At 42.5% G+C, this 19,457-nt stretch overlaps 2 protein-coding genes across 2 annotated transcripts; one reads left to right on the top strand and one right to left on the bottom strand.

The window, feature by feature from the left end:
* The first annotated feature begins 8,838 nt into the window (after positions 1–8,838).
* On the top strand, positions 8,839–10,671 carry LOC111069005 (N-acetylglucosamine-6-phosphate deacetylase). Its single transcript, XM_022358883.2, has 4 exons — positions 8,839–9,092; positions 9,452–9,720; positions 9,772–10,312; positions 10,387–10,671. The coding sequence occupies exons 1-4, from the start codon at positions 8,861–8,863 to the stop codon at positions 10,566–10,568; spliced, it is 1,224 nt and encodes a 407-aa protein (XP_022214575.1). The 5' UTR covers positions 8,839–8,860; the 3' UTR covers positions 10,569–10,671.
* A 1,758-nt stretch (positions 10,672–12,429) lies between these two features.
* LOC111069006 (ras-related protein Rab-10) lies at positions 12,430–14,490 on the bottom strand. The gene is made up of 4 exons (XM_022358884.2): positions 14,114–14,490; positions 13,217–13,416; positions 13,009–13,098; positions 12,430–12,887 (listed from the first exon to the last, which is right to left on the bottom strand). The coding sequence occupies exons 1-4, from the start codon at positions 14,238–14,240 to the stop codon at positions 12,690–12,692; spliced, it is 615 nt and encodes a 204-aa protein (XP_022214576.1). The 5' UTR covers positions 14,241–14,490; the 3' UTR covers positions 12,430–12,689.
* Between the last annotated feature and the right edge of the window lie 4,967 nt (positions 14,491–19,457).

Genomic DNA, 19,457 nt, shown 5'->3' with positions numbered 1-19,457 from the left:
TGCTGCCTTTCACCGTTTCGTTTCGTTTTCCTGCCTCTAGTTTTAATTATACAAAGGGAAAAGTTTTCCGGCACCAACCAGCTCCCCCCACCCCTGCCAAGAATAAAGTTGAAAGTGAGCAACGGTGAAACGATTTCTAACCTAGCCCTCAATATACACATTGCCCCGACTCCCAAAGCGAACGGCAGTTGCTCAAAAGTACAAGACGGGTTCGTCTCCCCTCCGTTCCCAATTATCATCAACGGAAGACAATCCAATTCCCAAAGGGAAAAAAGATTGGCCAAAGCCAAGTGGGGCGAGTCAATGGTTCAAAGTGAAAAGGATAAGGAGTTTATTCAAAGATGACAATATGTAGTGTATCGAAAAACAAGTGAACCAGAAACTTTTACATATATTTAAAAAACGAAAATAAAATACATTTGATTCTTAAAAATATCAAAGAATATGTTACCACCAAAGAGGAATAAACGATGAATGAACTAAAAACAAAATATGGCAATATTGTAACAGAAACTGGAAACAATTAGAAAGTCAACAGTCGAAATATAAGAAAAGTGTACCAACAAAATTATGAAATTCAGTCACAAAATAACGTAAATATAAAAAAAAAAGTAATGGTAATAGTAACTCTCATACTTACAACAAATATTCTTAAAGCTCTTATAGCTCTGCAAACTCTTATAAGAAAGTTCACAGAAAATATCATTATGGCTTGGCTGATCAGCAATCAATTAAAAATAAGATTAACTTTAAATCAAAAGGGATGACAGAGCAGGTAGTAGAATGCCCAAAAAGGGAACTGCTCTAAAAATATATGTTGAGTGTCAGCAAACAAAAACTCAACCCAAGATGAATTAAAAAAAAAAAAACAGAGGCAGAGGGAGAACAGCGAGTGATTAACTATCCAACAACATCTGAGGCAGCCTGAAGAAACTCATGCCCATTCCCATACCAAAAATAAATAAAAAATTAAAGCCCGATGCCAACCATTGCCTGGGTTACCTTACCCATCGTCCTCGGTCGAGTTGTTGTCACTGGGCGGCCACGAACAAAGAAAATGGCAAATAAATTAACAAGTTAATTGAGTTTCGTGTTTAGGCAGCGGCGAAAACGAACCCAACAAAACCCCAAAACCTTATGGCCAATAATCGAGTGGAGGCGCCACGGCGCCAGGTGGGCAATTTTCCCCCTTCGCCCCCTTCTTTTCTCTATCTCTGTCACTCTCTGGTGTCTATGGTGTCGGGCTTGTTGCGGTTTGTCAGGTGCGTTAAACTGTGCGGTGCTCGATGCGGCCGCTCTTCGGTTATTAACAATTAATGCTAAATCAATAAGCAAAATACGAGTAGAACATGTCTGAAAGGAGCTTCAAAGCCCCCATCCTTATGCCCACCCCCTATACCCCCTCATCTTTTATCACTGGCTCTAAGACAAAGAGGACAATGTCATTTATATGCTAATTAGGATAGCTCAAGGAAGGCTTTTGTGCCCCATGGTCTGGCAGACCCAATTCTCGACGAATTAATTAAAAAATTGTTGCGTCCTGGCCACGAAATTACCGAAAAGCAACGCCGCCACGTTTGGACGCAGCCAAAATGCATTCCGGATACGGGTCCTCATGCTCATCAGCAGCTCCAAACACGAGCCTTGTCCCTGTGGCTCTAGTGTGGCTTCGGTTTAGGGCTTTGGGTGCATGCCCCATCTATGCCTATCTATGCACCAGGACATGTGTAACAAAATCATTTTTCAATTACATTTTCGGGTTTTCGTGTGTGCGGTCCGAGTTTGGTCCTTTAGAAACCAGCCACGAGCCACCAGCCACATACCAGGACCTCGGCCAGGAAATACTAGGCGTGACGAGCAGGGCAGGGCAGGGCACGGGGTAGGCAGAAGGAGCACATACCGACCGCCCGTTGTGTGTGTGTGTGTGTGTGTGTGCGCTGCATATTGAACATTTACTGCAAAATTGATTCCACGACATTTTTGCGGACACGGCCAGAGCGATGCATGCACTTTGTATGAGCATCGGATCGGATGAGCAGAGAGAACCTGAACCAAAAGATTGGCAGTACAAAGCGCAGATAAAACAAGGAAAATTCAGATAAAGGACCAGCTTAAAATGAGAGCAGCGTGAATGAGCATAAGATAAAAGCGAACAGGAACCAGGCCCAGAGTATGGCACAGGAAGGAGACTAGTAGTTGGACGGTCGCTAAAACTTTAATGGAATCTGTGATTAAAACTTAGTTTTAAAGGAGCGCAGTTGAATATCCTTCCGCTAAGTAAGACAAACGTTTCGCCCTTCGTTGCTAATCCAAGAAAATGCTCTCAATTATTTTTCTTAGCAATTTTCTGGATTACTTTTTGTTAATTTTGCAATATATATTATTTAATAAGTATGGAAACATGTGTGCTGCCATTATAGTCATTCTGGGGATGTGTTGATCAATAGGGCTCAACACTCAAAATGTTGCCCCGCTCATAGCTTGCGGCATTAGCATTATCTGTAAGCAAAACCGTTTCCCAGCCAAAGCGTTGATTCCATATAATCCCCTAGGGCCGTGCAACTTTGTGCTCCGCCTTTTTCCTCCCATTACAGTCCATGTGCCTCACGCTAGCCTGCGTCCTGCATAATGCCCAAGGCCCACAGTCCGTTGTCAGTTGTCCGAACAGAGCGCAGCCATCATCACCATCACCATCGTCGTCGTAGTCGTCATCATCCATGCCATGCTATGCCATGCCATGCCATGCCGTGCCGTGCCGTTTTAATCAATTATAATTACTAGCATTTTTGATTAGTTGGCACCTGCCTCGCCTCAGTCGTCAGCAACGTCCAAATGGTTGGCAATCGTTTTGGTCAACCATCCCAGAGCTGACGTATGTTGGATTCTGGTCGGTATGTGGCTAGCTGGCTGGGCTGTGTGCTGCCCGTGCTTATACATACTGCACATACTGTATGCTGGTGTGAGAGGAGACTGGCAAACATTTTACGTAATTGCGCACATATTTAAATTGCGTTCCATAGAGCACAATACATCAAATTATGGACCAAAATAAAGTAAATCGGACAGACAAAACCAGGCACAGTAGTAGACACCGCCAGAAAGAGAGAGAGAGAGAGAGAGAGAGAGAAGTAAAGATGGAAATGGTGGTTGGAGCAGGAGCAGGAGCTGCAGCTGCCCAGGAGATTGGAGGTGGGAGGTGGAAGGTGGCAGGTTGGAGTCCTAAGGCCAGTTAATAAGTAAGCTGCTGAATTCATCTTGCTGTGCTGTCCGTTTGTTAGTCTGTCCATTCTGTCTAGCCAGTGACTGGCTGTGGCTCCGTTTGACTTTCGCATGCATTTTGCATGAGATTTTTGTGCAAGCCCACTGAGGGCTCTACACTGAGCGAAAAAACATACATATGTACACACATCTGCCAACTTTTGACAAAAATTCTTCAGTATTAAAATTTGAATTAGTTATTAAAATGTGTTGAATATTTTAATTGAATTTTAATTAATTTAATAAATTAATAAATTAATATATATTATATTTATGATATATATTCCGCATCCCAAACTCGTAATTAAATATTTTCGTAGGCTAGAGAATTCTTGGTAAAAGATTTGCCTTGTTTTTTTTGTTGTATTTATTTTTCACAGTGTAGCAAAAACACACAAAGCATTGCACTGGTGTGCCACAGTGTAATTTATTTAGATTGTCTTGGCAAATATTTATGCACATGTTTTTATTGATTTATAAATCAATTGTTTCCCATTGGGGCCAGAGCCAGAGCCAAAGCCAAAGCCCTGGCTTCCACTTTGTCCGTAATTAACGAAGAATGCAGGGACTCCGGGGGCGGGGAGGGCAAAGATAGATCCCCCCAGCCAAAGTCCAGGCTCAAGTAGCCATCAAGACAAATTACCTGAAAGCGATTTCGGTCATATCGGGGCATACTGTAGCGACGTTGAATGAAAACTTTACCGCACTTAAGTGTCGCATTATGGTTCCCGCAAGGGAAGACACTTACCTCCCACCCACCCCCAGCTACCCCACCCCCGCTCAACCCCTACCACGCAATGGAGTTCAAAGCTAATCCCTTTCCGGGCCTTCCTTCGCTGACTGGCTGGCTGGCTGCCTGGCTGGATTAGTTTTGAATTGCTGCTCCCCAGATTAGAGGCAATTGTCTGTGAGTTGGGGGTAGGCGGCTTGGGGGTTGGCCATCCCACTACTTATGGGTCATATCCTTATCCATGGCTGGTTAAGTTTGCAACTGATTTGATTTCATCTCGGCCAATTGTCCACGCCTGCAGCTAAACGTTCTGCCACAAAGAGAGCGGCAACAAAAAAGGACCAAACCACACCCACACCCACTGCCACTCCCACTGCCACTCCCACTGCCACTCCCTCTCATTCTCCAACGCTCCATGGAGTACATATATATGTATATGTATATATCCAAATATATATATATATATATATATATATATATCCAAATCGGTTGTGATGTGTCTAAATGTATATATAGAAAATATTTCACAGGCAATTTCCCATCCTCACACACTCCTTTCTTCGTTCTCGTCGTTGTCGTTGTTTATCTTGGTTCTTGACTCCCGTCTTCGCCTCCGTTCTGGTCTCCGTCTTAGTCCTGCTGCCATCCTGCTGCTCCTGGGCAGGCACGGGCATCCACTATTGTGCATATACAAACTGTAATAAAAAATTCAGTCCACGTCTCAAGCACTTATTGATACGTGAGCATAGATGACACACACACACACACACACACACACACACTCGCACAGACACGGTCATAAGTAGCGCATATATATGCATAGGGTCTGTACACTGGGACGGGACGGGGTGGTGCCAAAAGCGGCAATCCTGTGGGCAAGGGCAACATACGGCAGCAGGCTTGGCCCAAAACACAATTACTGACCATGAAAAAAAGGACATCAGGGGGTGGAAAAAAACAAGAACAAAAAACTCCATCAAAAATTTCCCCAAGAGCCTTTAAATTAACAAAAATTTGGACAAATCTTGTAATATGAAATTTTCCATTCATTGGACAATTTTTATGTTTAGTAGCTGGTTTTTATTTCCAAATTAAAGCTAGTAAATTTTTAATGTCTTAAAAATGGAATTTGCAATAAAAAAAATGTATATGCTTTAAATGAAAATTCATAAAGAAAGATTAAAAGCTTTAGAGAACTCTGGCATGATACTATAAATGGTATAATGAATTAAACAAATGCTCCATGCTTTTTTATTTTAAAATTCAAAGCATCAGTTTTGAATATCAGCGCTTTTGATGCCAAATGAAAAATTATAAAGATGTGCGCAATGCAATTTTTGAATTTAAAAAAAAAGCTTTGGCGTAACTACTCAATCAGGCTTATTTTATATTGCTTTGCTTCAAAGTTCAATTACACTGTCCCTCAGTGAAATATTTAATAATAAAAACGCTTGAAGTACACATCTTTGAAAACAGCAACAGACGTAAATCAGACCCTATTCAATCTTAAAGTATTTCCATTCGAAATAAATGCTAAACCGAATTTGTGTGTCAGCAGCATGATGATATGATGCGCATATTTCTGTGACACAACAAAACGTTTTAATTAATTAAATTAACAAATAATCGTGCGGTCAAGCTCACATACTTGCACATAACATACCAAAAATGTGTCACCTTGGATAATTATTAAATTACTCATTACATTACACTTATCATTATTACTCTGCATGGGCACGGACTCTGCAGCGCAGGGGCATTGTGTACCAGGCATGTAACCTCGCGAAAATATTAATTAATGCATAAACAGGTAGTCTTTAAATCAAACAAAAAATGGGTAAATGAAATAACCTTCTTCAAGTTCATCAAAAAATAAAATTAATTGAATTTAACTGAGAATTCTTATGATAATATCTGAACAAATTTCTGCAAATTTTGACTGTAAGAATTTATGCGGAAATCTTTGTAAATATTCAGTGCGTTGTGTGAGTATGCGAATGTTTATTTTTTAAATGAAAAATGTAGCTTCCAATGCATAACCAAGAAAATGATAGCGAGACACTGGCAAGGCGTTTGCAATTAGTCTACCAATAGGTGGATCCCATTATCATCTCCATTACTACCATCTCCATGTGCACTTTGCAGAAAAATACAACTTGCTTGTCGAAATGAAGTACGTGACATGTTAAATTATTTCTTCTGCAATAACCAAGAAGCTACGAGTATATGCCTTTTTTTTAGCTGTGTGCCCAGCCACAGCACAGCACCAAGATAATTATATTCTGCAATATTTGTGCAGTAAGGATCGCAGCTAAATCTGCACAACTCTTATTTTAGAAACTTTAACTTTATTTAGTGGATTTTTCTAGTTTTATTTATACACTAAATAGTTGAAGCAGTGACTTAACTTTTTCAATTTAAATATTCGAATATCAATTGCAAATTTTAGCGCCTAACAAAAGATTTACCCGAATTGTAGGGTATCCCCAGGCTTGTTAGAGCCAGCCGCAGCTGCATTATCACTTCTTCCATTGCGTTTGTGGCATTTTTGATATTATGAACAACAATGAATTGGCATTGGATTAATTAATTGGTAAATGGCAGTCAGAGACACGCACAACTGAAGGACTCCCACAAGGAGCATTGATTACTTTAATTTGATGTGTGTGTGTGTGTGTGTTTGTAACAATGTGCACTCTTGTGTATGTATATAAATGCATACAGTTATCTATATGTGTGTATGCACACTTATGTGTGTAAATAAACGCGAACAAATCAATTAACATTATTCATTCAAAGACAATTAATTCCCATAATTAAGTCTTATGCAATGCGCTCTTTGAAGTGCCAACTAAATGATGAATGCCCAACCACAATACTGATGAAAAGATGAAGAAAATGATTATCAACAGCAACGCTTACGGCACATAAGCACATTTTTTTTATTTATTTTTATTTCTTTGAATAGCAAGAGAAAGAAAAATCATCAGAATATCCTCATGGATAAAAATAATAATATAATATATTATAATATAATAAATAATATAATAAATCAATATTGAAATTATGTTAAGTATGTCAATTAATTTGGTAAAATTTGAGTATTAAATTTAGTATTAAATGCAGGATCTGAAAGGATCGTTTCAGATCCTGCATTTAATAATGCAAATAAACATAATGATCGTCACATCTTTACCATTATCACTCGTATATGGAATATTGACTACAGTCCCCTCAATGGTTACTCATAATGAAAATGATAAAGGGAAGCATTGGTTCCGCCTTCAAGCCTTCTTACTGCTCTCTGGCTGTTCCAGCTACATGATTTTCCCCCAAAAGCACCTTCCCCAAAGTCCAGAGTCGCTTAAACGATATTTTCCTATTATGTCGCCACTGCACCTCCGCCCCTACGCTCTCCCACTCTCTCTCTCTCTTTCTCTCTCTCTCTCTCTCTCTCTCTCTCTCTCTCTGGCACCGCCTAATGTGCACGGCACAAAGGAGCGAGCCAATCTCGGCATAAACAGGTGACACCAAGAGAGGGAGAGAGAGCGAGAGAGAGGGAGAGACAATAAACTGCAATGGCATATATCGTGGGGGGGGTGGGGTGTCGCAAGTCGTTGCAATGGTGCAGACCTGCCAGAGGGGGGAGCGGGGCGTGGCGAGGTGCACACAAAGAGTGGAACATTTTGTTAAGGCCACTTTGCGACATTTTAATTTAAATGCTAATCAGTTGCCAATAGAGAAAAAAAGAGCGAACCTATGTATCCCCACCTCGAGTGCACCCTCCTACCCCTCTGGCCCAGCACTTTCAAGTCATTTGAGGGGAGTGCAGGAGTGTGAGGGAGAGGGAGAGGCAAAGAGCGCTGCAATTTGTGTAAAATGTCGACCATTGTGTCCGACCGTCCGTCGCAGGCCTACGAGTATGTGGACAGCTCCACCTGGAGCTAACGGTATAGTTTATATACCCTTCACAAAAAGAGGTAAGACAACTGCAAGCTGACTTCTGCCTTACTGCAAAATTATTGCCACAAATGCCAAAGATAAACAAATCTAAAAATAGGTGGGGAATTCCGCGGACTATTTTTATTTATTTTATTTATTTATATTTAGATCTCTATGGAGATCTGCTAGGGTATTAAAAGCTTCGGCTGGCCGCTGCTTTGTTGTTTGTTTCTGTTTTGGGGCTGTTGTTGGCGCTGCCGTGTCATCATTATCATTTGCATTTGCATTTTCGGCAGGCAGGCAGGCAGGCAGTGGCTCAGCCAGCACAGCACAGCAGAGCGCCCTGTGCCCTTCTTTGCCACTGTTGTTTGGCAAATATTGGCATTTTATGCTGCGTCCACAGCGTGCGACGACGTCTATGGCCCAGCGATAACATCAGCAGAGGCACTGGGTATTGGCACTGGCACTGCCATGTGAGTGTCAAAGTGGCCAAATGGCTAATTCCCCCAAAGCATTTTCGGTGCCATAAAAACAAATTGGATATGTGCCCACAGAGAGTATGTACACATACTTAACCCAGGAGTTGAGAATTGCAATCAAAAATTTAGTTCAACAATAGAAATGCATGTAAAAATGCATTTACATGATTCAAATCTCCCGCCTCAAACGATAAGTATCGATAGAACTGTGCACGTCCTGAAGCTGACTGATGGCATACTCCTGGGACTGTCCATCTTTGACGTTATTTAGGGTATTTCCATAATCCACACCAGCCAACACTGGCGGGCTGCCACTATGCAACACTGATTGTTGATTGTATTTATTTATCGTTAATTTCGTTTTCGTTTACGTTGTTTACGTTTTTGTAATGGTTTTTACTTTGTTTTCTGTTTAAAATAAGCTTAAGTTAGTTAACGACTGCCCACCGCCATGGCCACACCGCGGCTCTGCGACTGTGATAGCCCCCAGCAGCGATTGCTGCAGTTCACCAACTGCCGCCTGGTGCGCGGCCACCAGTTGGTCCGCGACGACTTGTGGGTGCGCGATGGCAGGATCGTCAATCCGGAGCCCGTGTTCTTTGACGAGCAGACCAGAGCCCACAAGCGCATCGATTGCCAGGGTGCCATTATTGCGCCCGGCTACATTGACCTGCAGATTAATGGTAAACCAACACCACCCGTCCGCGTCCACCCTACTGACCCTAATATTCCCATTGTAAATATCACTTTCGCTGCGCTGATTCAATCGGTGCGTCAAGGTCGGTCGGTTGGGTCTGTTCATTTCTCCACTCCATTTACATTGAGGGGTTGCTGATTGGACAGATGGATGGCCGTCCGTCCACGTAATCAGCTCGTTAATCTTATCGCCCCGCTTTTGGCGGGTCCGTTGCCACAAGTGGTGCACCGCTGTCGCCGCAGCTCTGTGTGTGTGTGATAAGCTTTGCCATTGTTTTTGGGGTCGCTTAATGACCCTATTAATGCCTTCTCCTTGCTGAATCGCCCCACTGTACTCCCTGATCAGGTGGCTATGGTGTGGATTTCTCGCACGACAAGGACACCATTGAGGCGGGCATCACCAAGGTAGCCCAGGGACTGGTGCGGTGTGGCGTTACCTCCTTCTGCCCGACGCTGGTGACCTCACCGAACGCCAGCTACCATGCGATACTGCCGCGCATACCCAAAACTGTGCCAAACGGAGCCGGCATCCTGGGCATCCATGCCGAGGGGCCGTTCATAAATCCCCAGAAGAAGGGCGCCCATCCGGAGGACTGCATTCAGACAATCGACAAGGTAAGCGGTTAGGTCTCTGCCACTTGGAGTTCCTCTTTAATTCCTCGCCAGGGACTGGAGACACTGGAGACCGTTTATGGCTCGCTGGAGCGCCTCAAGATCATTACATTGGCGCCGGAGAAGGTCAGCGATCCGGAGGTCATTGGACAGCTGGTGGCCAGGGGCATAACCGTGTCCCTGGGCCATTCCGTGGCTACACTGAGCGACGGGGAGCGTGCCGTTCAGCAGGGCGCCACCATGATCACGCATCTGTTCAATGCCATGCTGCCGTTCCACCATCGCGATCCCGGCCTGGTGGGACTGCTCTCCTCGGATGCCGTGCCCCAGGGACGGACCGTCTACTTTGGCATCATTTCGGATGGTGTGCACACACATCCCGCTGCGCTAAGGATCGCCTATCGCACCCATCCCGAGGGACTCGTGCTGGTGACCGATGCCATTTCGGCCTTGGGCCTGGAAGATGGCATCCATCACATTGGTCAGCTGCCGCTGGAGGTTCGAAAGGGCAAAGCCTTTATCGCCGGCACCGAGACTCTCTGCGGCAGCATTGCGCCCATGGACGAGTGCGTGCGCATCTTCCACAAGGCCACAAGTAAGTAGCGGAGCATCATTGCCGCCCTACCTCTGAGCATCCACGCTAATCGTCTGTCTGCACTGCTCCCACAGATTGCTCCATTGTGTATGCCATTGAGGCGGCCACCTTGCATCCGGCGCGTTGCATCAAAATCGAACACCAGAAGGGCACCCTGGACTTTGACTCGGATGCCGATTTCATTCTGCTGGATGACGAGCTGCATGTACTCTCCACCTGGATAGCGGGCGCCCGTGTGCATCAGTGCGTCAAGTAGTACATAAATATATGTACGGATATGGCAACACGGTACTGGGATGTATTTATAATGCACGCATGATTCTCTGATTAAACTGTGAAATCTCTACATTCCAATGGAAGCGTTTAAGCTGTGATTTATGCCCTCGCAAATCCTTGCAGGTTGAAACTTTCTCGGCTATTTTCACAGGATAAAAGAAGAAACAGGGCACCTCAAATCAGCATTATATTAAATGTTTTTCAATTGTTAATTGTTAATAGTAATTATGCAGAGTAATTCCAACTGCAAGTTCGCGCTAACAAAAGAATTGATGCCGTCATAGGGCTGCCGCTTTATCATATGAAATTGCTCAAAACAATGCGGAAATGGAACAGCACTGGAAACGATTTGATTTGTGTGAGAAATTCTGCTAGTTAGAGTTTTGTATTCAGACATTTATTGGAGCTATGGAGACGCTGCCATGGGACGATAAAGCACACTTTAGATTGAATATTTTAGGTCTTTAAATTATGTTCTAATGAGGAAAATTCGAGACTAAAATTAGAGCTGTAGGATCAATTTCTAATTAAGTGCTGGTAGACAAAACTTGCATCATTTTGCAGCATTTATGCTTTAGCTTCCATTCGCTTTAATTCCAGATCCAAATGTCCCCTAGCCCCGCCCCCTGCTTGCATGCCAAAACCACTCATAAGTCTCCATCGGGCTTTCTTTGTTTGGATTGTTCATTATATATTTTTTAATCGGTAAATCATTTGGTGTGGACAACTACACTAAATCCATATACAATTACAAATAATAAGTATTACACAAAGGAAAAAAAAAGAAGATGGTTTACAATAAAATTACAAGGAAAAACGTACATCATCATTATCATCATCATCAATATTTAGGTTATAGGCTGGGCGCGATAAAAACGATATCCCCTCCTCATTACAGCCCCCTATACTATATTTATATACTATATATATATATGTATATATATGCATTGATCAGAAAACAATTGTGGAAACAGGCACAGCAAAACCTCTGGCATGATGAGTAGTTCCGAAACCCGAACGCCACCCCACCCCACCGCACCGCACGACTCCCCGCCACTCTGCGACAACTTACAAACAAAACAATAACGAAAACGAAACGTAAGCAAGAAAGATCAAGCTATATAAGTACTAGGATAGCATATACACGAGTATATATATTATACATACATATATCTAGGCTGCAAAAAACACGAATAGTACGTAGAAAAAACATTGCCAGAGGTGTGTGTGGAGCTGTGTGAAAATTGGAAGATGCAATTGAATGAATTAAATTGATGGCGGAGCAGTAAAGGTGCGCTGGTGTAGTTGTAGTTGTAGTAGTAGTAGGTAGTACTAGGAATCATGGTATATAGCATATCAAAAAGTTTTCCATTATAAAAAAAATTGCTTCGTTTTTTTGTTTGTTTTCTTTTTGCGTTTCTATGGAAAATGGTGTTTTCTTTTTTGCTTTTTCTTCTATGTTTAACTTCCTATTTCACGTATTGTAAAAAACATCTGTCCCACGTTAGCTAACTAGAAATTGCTCGAGTTGTCCGATTTCAGTGGGGGAAAACATGGACGCCTGCCTGGAGGGTGCCCCTGAGACAGACATGAAATGCAGTTCTGTTTTTTTTTCATTCTTCCTCTGCTTCTATCGCTTTCTTTTGTTTTTTTTATACTTTTTGTTGTTGGTTCTTGGTTCAAAATGTGTGTTTTGTTGTGCGTTAACTAACGTATCGGTATGGGTATCGGTATCTGAATCTTCCTTATAAAGGTTTTGTAAAGTTTCTTCCAAATGTTCGTTGTTACAAATTGTGTTTAAACTTTAGGTAGGTTGTTTCTGTTTCTGTTACTGTTTGCCGTTTGCGGTTTGCTGTTGCTTGTTCGCTTGTTGTGTTGTTCCTCCTGCATATTTTGTTGTAGTAAGTAATTTCTCTCCTCTCTCTCCATCTGGCCCCGCTCTGTGTTTTATTGCTTCATTTTGCGTGTGTGTGTGTGTGGAGCAGTTTCTAAAACCGATCCCCACCATAACTCATCTCGCATCGCACAGCTAAACACACGCCACGGCCACGGCAGAGAGAGCCCTGACCAACGGGCCTCAGGGCCACTGCTTTGCCCCGTTTTACGCACAGCATTTGCTGTAGCCCGGCGCCTTGTCATTATTCCGGCGATCGATGACGACACGCTCTGGATTCTCGGCCGCCTCCTTTCCAGCAGTCTTATCCAATATGGCCTCGGCAAGCTCGCAAAAAGCACGCTCAATGTTGATGTTCGACTTGGCGGATGTTTCCATGAAGCGTATGCCATGCTCACGGGCAATCTAAACGGGAGAGAGGAATCAGTAAGTTTAAATCTGCGAGTGGGCAGATGCTGTGCAACTACAGCCTACAGCACTAGTCTGTTGACCGCTGCTGTAGCCACAATGGTTGAGTTTTGCTTACCGCCTCGCCGCGCTCTTTGTTCACCACACGCTTGTCCGTCATATCGCATTTGTTGCCCAGTATCATCTTCTCGACATCCTCGTTTGCATGCTGCAGAGAGAGAGCGCCGCACAAGAGAGAGAGAGAGAGAGAGAAAGAAAGAGTGAGAGTGAATGATGATGATGAATCAATCAACGGAAAGGCGGGTGGCGGGGACTCTTGCACTCACCTCATCTATGTTCCGTAGCCATTTGACGATATTCTCGAAACTCTTTTCGTTCGTTATGTCATAGACGAGCATGATGCCCATCGCACCGCGATAATACGATGTGGTTATTGTGTGGAATCTCTCCTGGCCGGCCGTGTCCCATATTTGCAGTTTGATCTTTTTGCCCCTCAGTTCCACGGTTTTGATTTTGAAATCAATTCCTACAAATAATAAAATTGAATTGAATCATAAGCTGTGACGTCACAATACACAATTAGAATTCAGACTATCCAAAATCAAAAACAACAAAAAGTTGTCCTCTCTCATAAATTATGAATCACCAGAGCACACACACGCACACAGCCCAAGGGACGGACACGGACATGGAAGTGAGACAGATAGATAAATAAATGTTTGCACGTATCGTGTATCGGTTACGTGTATTAATCTAGTTTTATTGCCTAACTAGGGGCAGGGTTACCGTTACCCCCTCATCACCAGCACCAGCACAGAGCTATGCAAAGTTCGCCACAGGCCAAGTCCAAAGGCTGCAACGATCTCTACATGCACACATATTTATTAACATACATATGCATAACAAGAAACAGTAAAATGCATTCATACCAAGTAACATATACATATGTACATGTGTGTGTATGTACATAAGTCCAGGAAATGCCTTTGCAATAAAACATTCCCGTTTGTGATCCCACAGATAAGACAATGCCACGCCCAATTACACACACGCATATCCTTGACACCGTCGTCGTTGCCGCCTACCCACTGGCACAGCTGACACAACTTCGGCTTCTACACATGTGCATACACATGTACGTACATTTGCAAGTACATTTTTGTAGGCAAGTGTTTGTACAAATATCCCGATTGCCCGATTTTGGACAGGCCATGGCCACTCACCTATGGTCGATATGAAGGTCGAGGTGAAGGCATCATCGGAGAAGCGAAATAATATGCAGGTCTTGCCAACACCCGAATCGCCAATTAGCAACAGTTTAAAAAGCAAATCGTAGGTTTTCTTCGCCATTTCCACACACCAGCGGCTCTTATAGAACAAAGCACACACAAACACAGGCGCAGCTCACAACGCACGCACCTACAAAAAAACACACACACACGCACGCACACCCACAGCACGCAGGTAACAAGCGATTAATGCTCTTGCTCTAAATGCACTTCTATATGCCTAGCTTTATATTATATGGCTATATTCTTGTTTTCTTTGGCTTTTGCTGCTGATTGATTTTATACGAAACGTTAATTTATTTCAGCCTAGGGTTGTATCAAAATATCAATATATCGATAAATTCCCAAAATAAAAAATATATATTTATATCGTGATATTTTTTTTTTGCCAAAATATCAATACATTGATATTTTTCGATATTTTTGCTTTGCTAACTTTCCTGAGAAGAAAGAGACACGTCTACTGGCCTTTAGTCGGACAACTGAGGCACTACTTGAGCCAAAACTATGTGTTCCACCAAGCCAGCAAAATTTATTGATATTTTTTTTTCGTTGATATATTTTATATTATTTTGATATTTTTTCAAATTAGATATGATATTTTTTATATATTCGGCAACCCTACCTTGTTTCCACTGGGTTAATGTGGGTATTTACGGTATATATTGAAACGGTATTTTTTTCGATTGTTTAGAATGTTTTGAAAAAAAATTGATACTATCGTAATAGTATCGGGCCACTAACCATACTCGACTGGACGCGGGTTGAGGCATTGACGAAGCGGTTCATAAAATATTTTTTCGTTTTGTTTTGAAAAGCTGATGTTGCGACGGGCGCGCGGTTCTCTTTTAGGCTAGCCTTTGCCTCTGTTTTCGGCTTCGTCAACAGAAAACAGATCCGGCCCTGAATAGGTCGCTACATCACATCAGCCCTCAAAACAAAACGAAAAACCAATTCAAGCGGCCAACAATTGTAGAGCCCACACACAAGCACAGTATGTGTGAATACATGGCACACACACGTTTACGTGAACTGAAATCTCGAACAAAGTCGGTTTCGGCAGCTAAAAATTATTCTATGCATACAATCATATATTTTGGAGTGTACACGTACACAACACATGCATGCTTGCTGCCAGTCGGCTCGTGTGACGTCATGAGCCCAACGCGGCCATTCCCAAAGCCGAAGATCTGGGAACGTACGCTGCAAACTCAGCCGCGCCCCTTTCGTTGTATGAACTGGCACATCTATATACTGTATGGTTAGTGCCCTAGCGGAGGAGATGTAGAAACTAAATGGTACATGTTTAATCTACATGTTAGATGTAGAATATACATAATATATGTAGATGTAGATAACAGATGTAGCAAAAAAAATGTTTTTTGTAATTCTAAAATTCTAAAAAATCATATGCTCAAAAATGTATGTGCTGACAGAGTACGGGTATAAGTAGAGTCGTGTCCCCAGAAGCGACTCGCACGTTCCTTCCGTTCCTCCTACAAGCGCTACACGAATTCAAAATTTTTTTCCTCCAAGTCGAAGTCTGTTGTTTTGCCTTGGTTATCCAAATGGCTTCCATACTTATCATGCGGCAAAATCAACCCAGACAACTCCCGGCTTAATGGGGCCATTCTCCTTTCTACTCGGTTAAAAGCACTTCTTCCTGAAATAAAAATGGAATTTATAAAAAATTTAGTTTAGACACAGATAAACATGTTACCTGGAGCATTTGTGGTAACAAAAATTGCATCCAAATTGTATGCCTTAAAATGTTGTACTGCATGGGAAATAACCTTCCCATATATGGGATTTTCATCAGGGCCACCATCGGATGTTATTATAACCACAGGCTTGACTCGTCCTTTATCGGTCTTTGCTATTGATTGAAAGGACTCTAGCTTAATAATACTGTCGAAATCTTTGGCATGAGTTTCTGCGGTAGATGACGAGTGCTTCCCACTCCTTATGCTGATAAATGTGGGGCCAGAATAACCGACAGCTTTCGTGTCTCCCATTTTTTCAGGACTTATAATTACCCCAGCATAAACTGATGGGATTAGCTTATGCCTTGGGGCAACCACCCAATCGTGATCTGGCAGCTTGATCTTGTATTCAAGATGCATGAGCAGAGGTGCTTGCTTATTTGCAGCAGTCAAACCGATTGGCACCCTAGCCTTGTCGTCTTGTGACAAAAAAAAAACTTGAGCAGGGCCGATAACAGAGGCTATGCTTTCAAGATATTTTATGGATGCTGTAGCAAAATATCCATTTACATGCTGCTTGTGATAATCTGCCTGGGCTCGACAAAGCTTTACCGGTACCATTCTTACATGGCGTCTTACTTTAATCGAGGAAGAGATTCTGGGCAATAGTTTAATATAGGTTGAGCTTCTGGACAAATTAAACCCTTCTTTATTAAGCTCTTCATGGAGATCAGACAAGGTTTTTACACTTCTGATGAGGTTAGTGCGCCTCCTTTCATCATCCACTTCCAAACATGGCTATCTCCAAATTAGTTTTATGGAGAAACGGTTGATCGTCTTCAATCGGGGGTCTGCCGGCTGTAGATCGTTGGTTCCAGAGACTTCGAGCATCTGTAATTTTTTCAAAAAGGCTGCTCAATTTTTTTTGTTTATTCTGCCTATATTTATGTTGAGCTTCTGCAATTTGTTGCTGGCGCTTGAGGATTCTTGTTTCATTTTCAATTTCTTGCCTAGTTTTGGCAAGCTCCTTTTGGATTTCACTAGACATTGTTGATATCGTTTTAAGGAGTATATATATTCTGTAAATAGTTAAAAAATGTATAGTAATATGTCCACCAGAATGCAAAGCATATGTTTGGAGTCACAATATATCACAAACACTATGCATGGCGAAACAAATTGAATAGATTAAATATATCGTACATACCTTTGAAGCATTCATAAAAAAGGACATAGTTTTGATTTTTTTTTGTAGCACCTGCTTTTCATAGCTTTTTATTAAATCACTTATATATTTGTGAAACTCTTTTTGTTTTTGTTTTGCTGTTTTCCATATTACAGTTGCTTCTTTTTGACAAACTGACGGTCCTTTGTCTGGATAGCGCAGTTTGTAAGATTTGAAAAACGTTTGAAAGAGTGCATTTACTTCAGATTCCATTGTGAAACACCAGAGCACACATGTCACAGCCGAAATTTTAAAATAGATTCCGGTGAATCACATACTTTCACAACGAACAGCTGATTTTCGATATACAAATGGTAGAATATGTATATCGACTTAATTATAGGGCTGCATTTGGTATTTATTGGCGGAATAATCGGCGCGAAATAAATTTTTGAATAAATACTTTCAATAAAAAAACTCTTTAAAATGATAACGTAATCATTGTCCAAGACCCCCCCAATCAAACATAATCATTTCATTGTCGAAGGTGCGGAAAAATGATCCTAGGCTTCTACCCCAAAGCCGCATCTTTTCCGAAGCATCTGTCAGCTGTTCGGCCTACTACCACTAACCATACAGTAGTATGTATGGTTACTGCTACTACTAATATAAACAAACTCGGTGAGCAAGAAGAAGAGAGCAAAAACATTTTTATTGAAATTTAAAGAAATTATCAAAATAATGAGCGATTTATTTTTAAGTATGGAAAACGCCACCTCTGTCCACTTCTTTTTCTTTTCTTTTCCCGTATTGCGCACAGCAATTTTGGTGATAGGTCTCTTGTACACTCCTCGGGCAGTTTTTACGGTGACCACTCGAACTCTCTCGTCTTGACCAGGATGAACTTCGGTGATTCGGCCAAGCAGCCACTTGCTAGGAGGTTGATTCGGCTCCTTCAGTCTCCTGCTGCCATTTGGTGCGCGACTGCAAGGAAGAAAGGTATTCAAGATTCCAACGTTTCCAGACCCCTTGAACCTTGGCTTGCAGTTGTCTCCAACGCTGCAGTCTGTTAATGTTCACGTCCAAGAACGACGGCTCTGGCACCGACATATGAGGTTGACCTGTAAGAAAATGAGCGGGGGTAAGGGGATCTAAGCTGTGATCGCTGGGAGCGCACAATGTTGCGAGAGTTGAGTAGACCTTCAATCTAGGTTAAAACGGTTGAATATTCTTCGAAAGTTAATGCACTGCTACCAATTACTCTGCGAAGGTGAAGCTTAATTGATCGTACGCCAATCTCCCAAATACCTCCAAAATGCGGGGCAGACTGCGGAATGAAGTGCCAGTTGATTTCCTGACTCGTCAGAAAACTTGCAATGTCCTCGTCTTGACTTTGAGATACAGCCATCCGTTGCATTTCCGTTAGTTCCCGTCTGGCTCCGTGGAGTGTTGTGCCATTGTCTGAGTATAAATCGGATACAGGGCCACGTCGAGACCAGAATCGTTTGAAAGCTGCGATAAACGCGGGAGTCGTCAAATCACTGACGAATTCGATATGAATTGCTTTGGTGGACAGACAAACAAAGATAGCAAACCAAGCATTGCCAAACTTCGGTGTCCGACCTACCGATGTCTTGATAGTAACTGGTCCAGCTTAATCCAATCCAGAATGGAGAAAACAGCGGGTGGGCTGAACCCGAAAAGCGGGAAGATCAGCCATGAGTTGTGTGCTCGTACTTTTGCGCTGGAGGAAACAAATCTTGCAGTTGAATGCGATTTTCCGGACTATGTTGCGGGCACCGAGAATTCTCTCTCAAAGTGTGGAACATAAATTCAACTCCAGCGTATAACGATGTGACGTGCTGGTGTCTAGCTAATAAAACAGCGACTGGTGATTCCTTTGGAAGAAGTATGGGATGTTTTCCATCGTAAGTTGCCATTGAATTGTCAATGCGTCCACCTACGCGCATTATTCCTTGGTCGTCAATAAATGGAGTGTAGCGAATCAGTTTGGATTTTTGAGAAAGTGGTCGACCAGTGCTTAGCTGCTTGTACTCCACTTGGAAGAACTCCATCTGAACGTGTTTGATTATCCTAGAGCGTGCATATTGAAGCTCCCATGACGATAAAAACGAAGACAGGCGTTCCTTGCAGCGAAGACGGTGTACAAAGCGAAAGCAGTAGCTTATTGTCCGCAAGAGATGTGACCAGGAGGAAGCCTTGTTAATCATACATTGAAGATCATTTCCTTCATCGGAAATGTGTAGATTAACTTGAGGCTTGACCTTAACTTCCATGTGCGCAGCCTCCTCAGTCGACAGGGCAAACTTTGCCTTAGCAGGTGGCCAAGTGAGCCGTGATTGTGAAAACCGCGGTGGTCCATTCCACCATAGTTGATGGTCTACAAGAT

The sequence above is a fragment of the Drosophila obscura genome, unplaced genomic scaffold, assembly GCF_018151105.1.
Source record: "Drosophila obscura isolate BZ-5 IFL unplaced genomic scaffold, ASM1815110v1 contig_85, whole genome shotgun sequence".
Classification (NCBI taxonomy): domain Eukaryota; kingdom Metazoa; phylum Arthropoda; class Insecta; order Diptera; family Drosophilidae; genus Drosophila; species Drosophila obscura.
This window is presented reverse-complemented; position numbering and strand designations above follow the sequence as displayed.

What these genes read in the sequence shown, in the direction of transcription:
- LOC111069005 (XM_022358883.2), top strand. Translation starts at nt 8,861, where the DNA reads ATGGCCACACCGCGGCTCTGCGACTGTGATAGCCCCCAGCAGCGATTG. An exon ending in GCATTCAGACAATCGACAAG is followed by an intron (nt 9,721 to 9,771) that starts GTAAGCGGTTAG and finishes ATTCCTCGCCAG; the next exon opens with GGACTGGAGACACTGGAGAC. An exon ending in CATCTTCCACAAGGCCACAA is followed by an intron (nt 10,313 to 10,386) that starts GTAAGTAGCGGA and finishes CTGCTCCCACAG; the next exon opens with ATTGCTCCATTGTGTATGCC.
- LOC111069006 (XM_022358884.2), bottom strand. Translation starts at nt 14,240, where the DNA reads ATGGCGAAGAAAACCTACGATTTGCTTTTTAAACTGTTGCTAATTGGC. An exon ending in GGCTACGGAACATAGATGAG is followed by an intron (nt 13,099 to 13,216) that starts GTGAGTGCAAGA and finishes CTCTCTCTGCAG; the next exon opens with CATGCAAACGAGGATGTCGA. An exon ending in ACAAAGAGCGCGGCGAGGCG is followed by an intron (nt 12,888 to 13,008) that starts GTAAGCAAAACT and finishes TCTCCCGTTTAG; the next exon opens with ATTGCCCGTGAGCATGGCAT.